This window comes from Melopsittacus undulatus, chromosome 8 (genome assembly GCF_012275295.1).
Source record: "Melopsittacus undulatus isolate bMelUnd1 chromosome 8, bMelUnd1.mat.Z, whole genome shotgun sequence".
NCBI lineage: Eukaryota > Metazoa > Chordata > Aves > Psittaciformes > Psittaculidae > Melopsittacus > Melopsittacus undulatus.
In genome coordinates this window covers 18,517,137-18,527,973 of record NC_047534.1, presented here as the reverse complement: position 1 = coordinate 18,527,973, position 10,837 = coordinate 18,517,137, and the positions used below count along the sequence as shown (strand labels likewise).

Below are 10,837 nucleotides of genomic sequence, written 5' to 3'. Positions count from 1 at the left end.
ATTTTGTGTTGAACACGTCGGAGCAAGCGGTTGCGATAGTCCGGTGGCGGTGCCGGGTCTCCCCTGTGGCACAGGGCGCTGCTCCCAGAGTGTCTGCGGTAGCCCGCAGCGAAGAGGTGTACTTTAATGTGGGATTTTGCCATCAGGAAAAGTAAACCGAGGACCCTGCTACTGCCCAGGGCACCTCGCTGTTCAGGTGCAGCCTCTGTGGGGTGGCTGGGCACCAGGGAGCGTTTGTGATCTGCCCGTGTATCTCCCAGTGACCCCCGTTAGGCCAGACGAGGAGTTGGTCAGGTTTAGAGTGTAGTTTAGACCCACTCACCTGCCGTAGCAGCCGGGAGATGCTGTCTCTCGCCGGCTCTTGTAGGGTTACACCAGTTTTTCCTTGTGAATCTCTGTCAGGGGTTGCCTTTCAGCACATCTGACTCAGCCAGCTTCACAACTCCTCAAGTATTCTTGTGTTCTCTCTGCTCTGGGCCCCCACATAAACCTTAAGGTAAGTGCCTTAAAGGGCACAAGCTTAACAGCTGTGCTGGATGCAAGATGCCCACTCTGTACTAACTGTGCCCTGTAATAAGTAGTTTAATTTCTCTGCCTTTTCTCCCAGATTTGGATAGATTGAGGTCGGGTATCTTGCTATTCTAAATCAGTGTTTATCAGTTTATTCAGGTATGTCTTCCTTGTTACAACAGGCCTGTCCTTTATCAAGAGATGCACCATATTAGGAGAAAATGTCCTATTTTAAGAGCATTAACAGCCTTTAAAAAAGGCATTTTGTTATGTTGTGTAGCACACACCCCCTTCTCCCCACTTCTTCACACATCAATTTTGGAGGATGACAGTCTCTGTGTGCCCAAGTGCCTTCAGTAAAGGGCTCTGCAGCAGTACTGGAATGGATGCATTCACTTCAGTACACAGTATTGGTTTAAAAAAGAAAACCCAAACAAACCAACTTTCTCCTGAGAGGTTAAATTTACCAGCTGTTGTGGTTTAAAGCGAGGCAGTAGCTCAGCACCAGCAGCTTGCTCACCCCTTGGGGGAAGAATCAGAAGAATGTAAAACCCGCCGATGGAGATCAGAACAGCACAATTACTGAAGTACAGTGTAATACTACTGTTACTACTAATAAGGGAAAGAACAAGAGAAGAGAATATAAAGCTAAAAGGTGAGGAGAAAAAAAACCATCAAACTATTAACCAGCAGTGATGCACAATACAGTTGCTCAGCACCTGGTGATGGATACCCAGCCTGACCTGAGCAGCAATTCCAGGTTAGCCCTCCCCCAGTTTATATACTGGGCATGACGCGCTGCGGTGTGGAATACCTCTTTGTCTACGTTTGGGCTAGGTGTCCTGTCTCTGATCCCTCCCAGCTCCTTGTGCCCCTCCTCACTGGCAGAGCATGAGACTGCAAAGTCCTTGATCAGAGTAAGTGCTACTGAGCAACAACTAAACCACGGGTGTGTTACCAGCATTGTTCTCAGCTAAAGCTAGAACACAGCACTGCACCCGCTAGTAGGAAGAGAATTAACTCTATCCTAGGCGACACCAGGACACCAGCCTGTAGCTAAAATCCAGGGGCTAATGCAACCAGACCTACAGTTTTCTACTCCTTAAGTCTGTGCTGCACGGCTGTGTTGTGTCTGCACAGCCGACGGCGAGAGCTCCGGAGGTATGATGCGGAGGCGCTTCCGGCCGGCGGCGCTGTTTTGAGAGCAGCCGAGACACTTCCGCGGGCAGCGGAATCCGGTGAGGAGATAGTGCCCCCCCAGCCGCTGGCGCCACAGTGCAAAGGTTCCCCCGCACAAGGGCTTCAGGCGGCTTCCGGGCTCGGCGGGAAGCGGCGGGTGGCGGCGGTCCGTGGTGAAGAGCACGGTGCTGCAGACGGCGCCATGGCCCGCAAGAAGCTGTACCGGCCCATCGCCGCTATGGCCAAGAAGGTCCGCGAGTACCGCGCGCTGAAGAACCGGCCGCGGGACTCGGAGCGCTTCGCCCTGGACTATGAGACCATGCGGCGGCCCCTGACGCAGAAGCGGCTGCCGGTGCTGGCCTGGGAGGACGTGCGGAACGAGAACCGGCTCCTGGCCCTGCTCTGCCGCCTGCCGCGCCTCGGCGTGGGCCGCACCGTCACCCGCAAGTCCTGGCTGTGGGCGCACGACGAACCCTGCTACTGGGTCATCACCAAGGTGAAGGCGGACTACACGGCCGAGGTAATACTGCCCCGCCCGCGCCTCACAGCCTGCTGCTTCATAGAATCGCAGACTGGTTTGGGTTGGAAGGGACTTTAAACCTCATCCAGTTCTAACCCCCTGCCACAGGCAGGGACACCTTCCACCACACCAGGTTGCTCCAAGCCTTGTCCAACCTGGCCTTGAGCACTGCCAGGGATGGGGCAGCCACAGCTTCTCTGGGCACCCTGTGCCAGAGCCTCAGCACCCTCACAGGGAAGAGCTTCTGCCTAAGAGCTCATCTCAGTCTCCCTTCTGGCAGGGTAAAGCCATTCCCCCTTCAACAGGTTCTTGTTTTCTTTGCAGAATATGGATCATGGAAGAGCTTGGGGTTACCTGACCTTCAGAGGTAAAACAAACTTATTTTCCTACCCATGAGGTTTGGAGAGAGCATCTGTAAGTGGGACCAGAGAATAATGAGTGGAGGCATATGGGAGGGTGAGAGAGCTTCAGGAAAACCACAGCCTTCCTACTTGGGAAATAAGTTTTTCTCAGATCTCTCAATGACAAAAGTTCCGCATGTTTCGGTTTCCAGTGCTGGGATCTGGCCCCCACAGGATGTGTTTCTAAGGAATGTTGTGAGAGAGCCAGTGTAGGCTGACTATGGGGAAGGACAGCATGCCATTCAGGGAGGTAGGTGAGGTGACAGGCTAGTTTGAGTCTTCAAAAGCAAAACAAAATGAATGCATGAGGGTACTCCAGATAAAATTGTAAGTAAAATAGGAGTGATGTCAAATAAACTTATGTTACTGGGATTTTAAATTAGCACTTGGAGTTGAAGGATTCAGTTACCATTTCTAAAGCTGCTTTATATTAGGCACATGATTGTTACTTACTAGAGTTTCTGAAACATTTGTTATTCAGATGTTTTAAAGGTGTTGGGTATTTTCAGTATTTCCCAGGGAACTGTAATCAGTGGAAGGAACTCATGTCCCTTAGCCATGGAAACTGAACTGGAGAGATGAAATGACATTTTAACTTAAAAGAGGGAGTCAACCACAGAATTGGAACAACTTCTCTGTATTCCATTCAGCCTGTTTCTCTTCAGATTTCCAAGGACAGAAGTGGGATCCGAGAGTATAGCAGGGAAGTTACTGTCCGATCATTTGAGAAACTTCCTTTATTAGTTATTGCCAGTTGTAGGATTTTTGGTACCCTAGAGCCAAAATTTGTTGCATTTCCTGGAGGGAGTTTGTTGTCGATAGTGTTGTTCACTGTGTTATCATTTCTCAGGCAAAACTGAAGAAGAAGTGAGAGAGATCGACAAAGTTATGTACCATGACTGGCGTATGGTGCCCAAACATGAGGAGGAGGCCTTCAAGAAATTCACCCCAGTGCAGGAGGAGACCATTCGGTTCCTGCCATACCCACCTCTGCTCCGAGCCATGATCCTGGCGCAGTGGCAGAAAGAGGGAAAGCAAATCACAGAGGAGCCGATGATTGACCTGGAGAAGGTCATGGCCTCTCCCCATCAGCGTGCAAAGAAAAAAGCTACAGGGACACCAGTATAAAGACTAGTCCAATGTCCTGAGCTTCCCATGTGTTCTCAGCGTGTTAGAAGTACAGCACCTTGCAGAAGCCTCCCTTGTCCTCACACAGTGAGGTGTATCCAGGTTTCCTGACTTTCTCCCCAGCCCTGTACAGTCACCTCATCTGGAGGGAAAGATACAGATACATTCAGCTTTGTTTTTAACATAGCTTTGGTCTCAGTCAGCAGAGGAACCTTCTTGGTTCCCTGTATAGTTTCTGAATGCATATCTTCTGTCATCCAGCTGCAATTCTTTGGAGCACAATTTCATTTTCAGCCTGAAAATTAGTTTTTTAAGAACATTGATTTTTTTAATAATTTTGGTCCTGCATAAATCAGACAAAAATGGTTGAGAATACTGCATTATTTCACAGAACTCTGTATGAATGTATCTACTAATGAAAATAAATGTTTGCAGAAAACTTGGTATTTTTTTTCAGTGCATAGAGGTCATGAGCTGCTCCTTTGACAAGGAACTAAGGCTGGTAAGAGCTAATCTCTCATTGCTCTGTTGTGGTAGGAGCGCTGCAGGGAAGCTGCTTCACTGAGTTCAGAAGCAATGGGAGAACCCAGGGGAGGGAAAATCCAGAGTGTTGCCAGAAGCACAAACACTGTAAGGCTGTGAGACTTCCCACTGCAGCTGCCCTGGATGGAAGACAATGTCTCTGGCTTCCATGGCCTCCACCACTAGGTGCTGGGCTGATGCCTTGCTGTCCTTACCATTGTCACTGCTATTGAACCAGCACAGAGCTGAGGACAAGAGAGGTGGGAGAAGGGGGGTAGATGCAACATAGGTGGGATGTGCAGAATAACCTAGTCCTCTGTCCTGCATTGCCAGGAATTCAACAGAGTTCAGTTCTGGCTATGCAAGAATTGTCTGATCAAAAAGGGCAGACCCAAGTACTGTTAACAGGGTCCACTAAGAGCCCCAGACAAGTCAAGAAATGACCCATGACCACCATCTATTCAGGGAGCCTGGCCAGGAGCAAAAACAAGTGGAGATAATATACCGTAAGGCACAGAATCATGTTAACAACTAGGGAGGGAAGGGACCTTTGCAGGTCATCTAATGCAAACCTCCAAGTCTAAAGGGTCTAGGAGCAGCTAGAGACAAGCACAGCTCAGGCACAGACTAAAGGCCTCAGCTAGTGCTTAAATGAGGCTCCTGGACCATGGGTGAAAAGGACCAATGTATGGGTGGGATTGTCCTGATCAGGACAATCATGGCCTGCTGGTCACCTCACACACGGCCTTACACTTGGCAGGGGGCAGTGGTGCCTTCACGCAGAGCCCTGGGCAACCCGAAAGCCTTGTCTCATCATGAAGGTTCCCTTTTGGAAAGCTGCACAGTTCTGTTTTACTGTGTGCTGGATTCATTGCCTAGAACACACCAGGAGCTCTGCTGGCACTCTCAAACCTGTGCACAGATGATGAGACAGAGCTGCACTTCATTCAGTGCCTTGCTCCAACTGCAGACCCAGGGGTGCAGGATGGGTCCTAGGGCCTATTTCCAAACCTCATTGTAGTGGTGCTTCCATTACCTCTGGAGCAGTGCCTGTAGTACTTTACCTGGCCTGGAAACATAGAGGTGGCTCACCTCAGGAATCCTGGTGGGGCATGAGGATGTGGCTCCCTCATTGCCATGTACAGCCACTGAATTAATAGCTGTACATATTAAATTAATGCAGTCCTACAAATATGAATGTGTGTAAGTGCTGCTGGGACTAAAAGGAGCCCGCTTCCTGCATACTGAACATCACTCATACCTGTGTCAGTACCACCTGGTACTGACATAAGACACTGGTAAATTGAGTGTTGAAAGCTGAGCCTGATGTGTTAACCCTTGCAGCTCACCTGAAGGGGATACACCAGGACAGCAGAACCGTTGTCTTCTTTCCCCTTTGCTTCTGACACTGGAAGATAGAGGCTGCACCTGTGGCTTGCAGGACCTTCTGCTCCAACCTGGTGAGCAATCCACACCTCATTCCTTGCCACTAAAATGCTTAATGGTGAATATCTGAGCTGCCATTCCCATCCTTTTAAGTGTCCTCCAACTATTAAACACTGAGCAGAACTCCCAGTGCCTCTACAGGAAAGATGTCCCACATTTGCTGATGTTAACACGTTTATTACATACAGAACAGATATGGATTATTGTTTCATAGCGTAGGGGACAAAGCATGGGAACATATTCATACAGTAGTCTCTTTACAGAATGCCATCTTCAGACCAAAGAGCGGAGTTTACAGGCCTTAAGACACTTTTTAAAATCCTTTTGTAACATACAAGATACTTTACATACATCACAGTGGAGATATGACAGGGAAGTGTGTTGAAGCCAGTCAGTTACCACCTTGCTGACAGCAGCCACCAAATGCCTCCAGAAGCTGACAGCAGAGACTGATTCTACTCAGCTCTAGCTGCCCCTCTTGGACATGTGCTTCTGCACTGTGCTGGAAAGAAACCTGTTGGCAGAGGCCTGAGATGGGTTTCCTTAATGCTGGCAGGGCCCAGGGCTGACAGGAAACCACGTACTGTCACTTTAACTGCTAAAACCAGATAGAGAACAAAAAGTAAGAGGTAAGAACACTGCAATTCTCTATTTCTCTATAGAGTGGACAGAGCCAACAAACTGAGCCCTTCTAGGGCTTTTATCCTCTCTTCTTCAGTATGCCCAAATCCTAAACTCTACCTGGCCCTAACTGATCAACTGTTACGTCTGTGGAATCTGTGCTCTGAATGTTGATCTTGTTAACATCAATACACTCTGTTGTGATCCAGAGCAATTCCTACCAGAAAGCATTCTGGGGAAGTGAATGAGGCCTGGCACTGTCAGCAGTGCCACTCTGACATGTCCCTGGTGAAAGGTGGTGCACATGCAGGTGGTGGCTCCAAGCATCCCGTCACCGCATGCCAGCCACAGAGCCCAGTGTGCCAATTGCCAGAGGACACTGTCCAGCTGTGTTCCACCTCGGTGTGGGTGCATGTCACAGGCATCGATGGGGCTCTACTCTGGTGGCATCTCCAGCGATGTCCCTCTTGCCTCCTTACAGCGGAAATGTGGGCTTCAGCCTTTTCTGAACTTTGGATTCAAAAATCATTTCAGTGCTGCTGCATCGAAACAGATGCCACATGTCAGAGCTTCCCCTGGGAATACTATACCTGCGGCACATGAGTAGCTTTAGACCACCAGCCTTGGGGGCAGCCTGGTCTGTGACAAAAAGCACAGGACACGGGCAAGAGCCTTCAAGGAGATGGAGGCTTCCCCTTGCTGTTCCCATACCATCACACCGGCACACGGACATCCCCATGAACCCTCAACTGCTACACAGCTCAGAGAACAAACAAGATGACCACCAGAGGCTTCCAAATCCATTGCTAACAATTGCTACTCAGTCTAGTCCTGCACATCCAGAAGGGAGCATTCAAAGGAAAAAGAACTTGTTCTTGTGAAGACAGGACTGTTTCCACGGTCAGAAAGGGAGGACAAACCATGGCCTCTACATCTGAAGTGGCCATGTTCTGTACCGGGATCTCAGAACCACTCTCCCCAGCCCCATTTTTTGCTGCTTCTCTTGTAAGCAGGACACATTAATTGCAATCCCCCAGCACTGCTCACACAATGAAGGCCAGCAGGACTTTTTCTCAAGGGTTGTCAATTCTTTTTGGGAGTCAGAAATTTCCAGCTTTTCAAACTACTTAGTCATAAATTCAATGCTCATGATGTTAGCTAAGAGGTTGGGAGATCTGGCCTCAGCTCCTTTCTCTGCGTGACCTCAGGTGATACACAGCCTTTTTATACCTTAACTGCACCTACAATGTCTTTCCTAACTGACAGCCATAGTCTGAAGGAAAACAGACAGTTCCTGTGACTGGGACACAGTCTTGTGAGTCCAGGTAGCCTCAATGTGTTAATGCATAATCCACAGCAGAAAAACATCATCTGCCCTCATTTGTACTTTAAAAGCCAACAAATGCTATGCAGAGATAACTTTCTCCTGAACCTTTGAGAAAGAACTCAAAGTTTCTTCTCTACCTGGCATTTCTGGAAGGGGGAGTTAAAAGTATTGCTGCCTTTTCTGCTCTTAAAAAAGCAAGGTTCCAGTACCCCTTTACTACTAGTTTCCAAAGGCTCTGTAGCCTCCACCATCCCTCATATCCCATCTGAGACTACAACCAATCTTCTCCAGACACATGCAGTCAGCCAGCACATGACTGCTGCTACAACAGCAGCAAAGGGAGACTCTACCTGCAAATCTGGAGGATGCATTCCCCACAGTAATGGCACTGCTGCCTTCTCCAGCCAAAGAGCAGAAGTGCTGCCCAAGCCCTGACACTCTGTTCTATTGAGAGCTTCTTAGACCTGCCTGCTCTCAGTCTGTGGGACATTATTCTGTGCTTAAGGGTAGATAAGGTGAAGAGTCCACTGGTGAACTAGAAAGGATTTCTGTGAGGATGCTGTAGCAGTTGTGATTCACCACCGCTGCTTTGGCAGGGGATGCACATTTTTCTCATGCAGGTGGAAGTGAGATAATCTGCCGGAGAATCTGACCCACCACCATCAGCTGCCAGCTCCTGTGCACTGGGCAAAGGCTTCGCACAGTTCTAGCTCCAGCCTCACTTTATCAATGCACTGTCATTTCTCTCCTTGTACATGCCAGCTCCAGAGCAGAACAATAACCCAACCACGCAGAAAGTGCAAGGGCCCAAGATGAAAGCTGCAAGTTCAGAGGTTAGAAAGGGGTCACAGTCCGAGGCAGGAGCTGTTGCAGTTGTCTGGGGTTGGTTTCCAGCAGTAGGATAATGCAGGCGTTCTGTATGTACATCTTGGCATTCAGGCGGGAGGAGGGACACTTACATTGGTAGGAAAGGAGAAATTCTCACTCAGGGATGTATGATACTTGCCACACAATAATGTGGCTCCTTTCAGCCTTAGAAAGTACTGGCTTCACCTGGGTGGTGTCTCCTGCATTCTCTTCTGTCTCATCATCTTCTCCATCCCCTGAAGAGAGAAAAGAGAGAGTAAAAAAGGCAAGAAAGAAAATCCTGTATTGCAGTGCTCTGGAATACTTCCAAAGAGACCAATACCCCTGATACAATCTTGGCAGCCTGACAACAGACAACATGAGCTGAGATCTTCCTTTATGCCTGGAAAACATTTATAGCAACATGGTGCTTTTCTGAAGCAGGACTGCATGGATAGAACAGGCAATCTCCAGCAGCAGGGAATTCCTTTCAGGGAAGCCAATGTTTGTAACACCAAGCACCCTCAAGCAGCATAGGTGACCACAGTGCAGCAGCAATGTTCGGAGCCAGTAGCACAGATCTTTTTTAATTTCCAGGGACATAAACAGACTCTGTGGCATGGCAGGCACAGAAAGGTACAGGGTTTGGCAGTCTCAGGTTCTGCAAAGAAAATGCTCACTATCTGCCTTCACAGCCAGAGGCAGGAGACAGAGATCAGTGCTTTTCAGATCTCAATTGCCACCGCCCCAATTCCTCTCTGCCCTGCACACCCCTCCTGTCCCAGATCCCTTCCATCACAGGCACTCACCGATCCGGAAATCTATATACCCTTCCCCTCCGCTCAGCACAAGGACGTTCTTCAGCTTCTGCCCCTCAGTCTCTGTGGCTGCTGTGCTGGGGTTCTCCGAAGGGCTGTCCAGCACACTCCCATTCAGGGTTGCTAGGACATTGCCTGGGAGAGGACAGAGGTGCTGTCAGTGCCTCTTCTCAGCCCCTGTGCAGTTCACACACACACATGAACACAACTGGGCAGGCCAGTTCCTTCTGCTGGTGGAACTGGAAGCCACTGCAGTTTAAAGACAGTTTAAACACTGTAGTTCAAACTCTAATCCACAGTGTTTAAACACTGAGTCACAGTGACCTGCGAGTGCTAGGAATGCATGGATGGGTGTTTGCAGATCAGATCAAGCCCCTGCTGCAGAATGGACAGCAGGACAAGAACCTCACAAGGACTGATCCTTACCAGGCACAGAGACGAAGAACTTGACAGCATCCCGGTGGCCATGGAAACAGAGTTGTGCCTGAGCCATGGAGCAGTAGGGAATAAAACTGCTGGCAGATTTGTCACTGTTGTCATCACCGTACACATGGATGACCCCACCAGAGCGGCTCCCCTCTCCAGAGGTTGGTGAGGTCTTGTTGGCTGGGGACAGCGAGGAGGAATACTGTCAGCAAAGGCTTTGAGTTCCATTTACAGAAGGTGCTTGGTCAAAGAGAAAACTTGTGAGCCATGAAGAAAAACCTTTGAACACACAGGTCTCTTTAAAGATCTTGCACAAAGGATGTGATGAAGGAGATACCACTAAACTATGTAGTCCCTCTCTCTTAGGCTGATTAACAACCAATGATAACGACATTTTCTCATCAAATATAGTATTTAGCTTCGAAGGAGGTATTAATCCCTGGAGGTGCTGGACAAGAGTAATCCTAGGGCAAGCTAAACAAGGTCTCTGACCTGTCTCAGCAAAAGCTTCTTCACCACCAGCAATCCTGTCCAGCCTACAGAAATGATGCGCTGTCCTAGGATCTACCTTGGTCTTTCACACCTGGAATGGTATCCAAAGGTGTTCACTGTATGCAGGAGACACTAAGGGCACCTGGAGGAGAATTTCTGCTATTTTCTAGATAGGTGAAGTTGCTTGGTTTCCAAGTCAAGTACTTTGCTCATGCCAAGCCCCAAGCACACAGGGTGCTGAAGGCAGTCTCTGGATCTGGTGAAGGCCTCTCAGCCCAGTAAATATCACAGCAGTGGAATAAGGTCCTTCTTTAGCCTTGATTTAGCCGTGACACCAGAAGATCAGCTACTCAAGCAGTGAACATTTGAAAGATGCTCACCATCCACAGTTTCCAAGGATTTCAAGGTGGGCTCAAGGGCCTGCATCCAGCCTGTGAGAATGTGAATGCTTTCACTCAGCAAGAACAGATACCACTGCTCAGAGCTCAGGATTGGGAAATACTTTTCCTTCTGCATGCACCCCCATCAGTAAAACAGAAGCAATACTAAGATCAGGCTTTCAATTTCCATGAAAGAACTTGATTGGTTGTTTAGTTATCCA

At 48.9% G+C, this 10,837-nt stretch overlaps 2 protein-coding genes across 21 annotated transcripts in view; one reads left to right on the top strand and one right to left on the bottom strand.

Annotated features, from left to right (window-relative positions):
- Positions 1-1,398: 1,398 nt before the first annotated feature.
- Positions 1,399-3,913, top strand: MRPS34 (mitochondrial ribosomal protein S34). Its single transcript, XM_005150650.3, has 3 exons — positions 1,399-2,209; positions 2,534-2,576; positions 3,461-3,913. The coding sequence occupies exons 1-3, from the start codon at positions 1,892-1,894 to the stop codon at positions 3,736-3,738; spliced, it is 639 nt and encodes a 212-aa protein (XP_005150707.1). The 5' UTR covers positions 1,399-1,891; the 3' UTR covers positions 3,739-3,913.
- Positions 3,914-5,867: 1,954 nt separating this feature from the next.
- The window catches only part of MAPK8IP3 (mitogen-activated protein kinase 8 interacting protein 3), a 73,037-nt gene continuing 68,067 nt past the window's right edge, over positions 5,868-10,837 (bottom strand). For all 20 annotated transcript variants that reach the window (XM_031050227.2, XM_031050236.2, XM_031050230.2 and 17 more), the window contains 3 exons: positions 9,745-9,924; positions 9,310-9,453; positions 5,868-8,757 (listed from right to left, as the gene is read on the bottom strand). In XM_031050227.2, the coding sequence (XP_030906087.1) occupies positions 8,636-8,757; positions 9,310-9,453; positions 9,745-9,924 (446 nt within the window). In that variant the 3' untranslated portion in view covers positions 5,868-8,635. The remainder of the gene's footprint in view (positions 8,758-9,309; positions 9,454-9,744; positions 9,925-10,837) is intronic.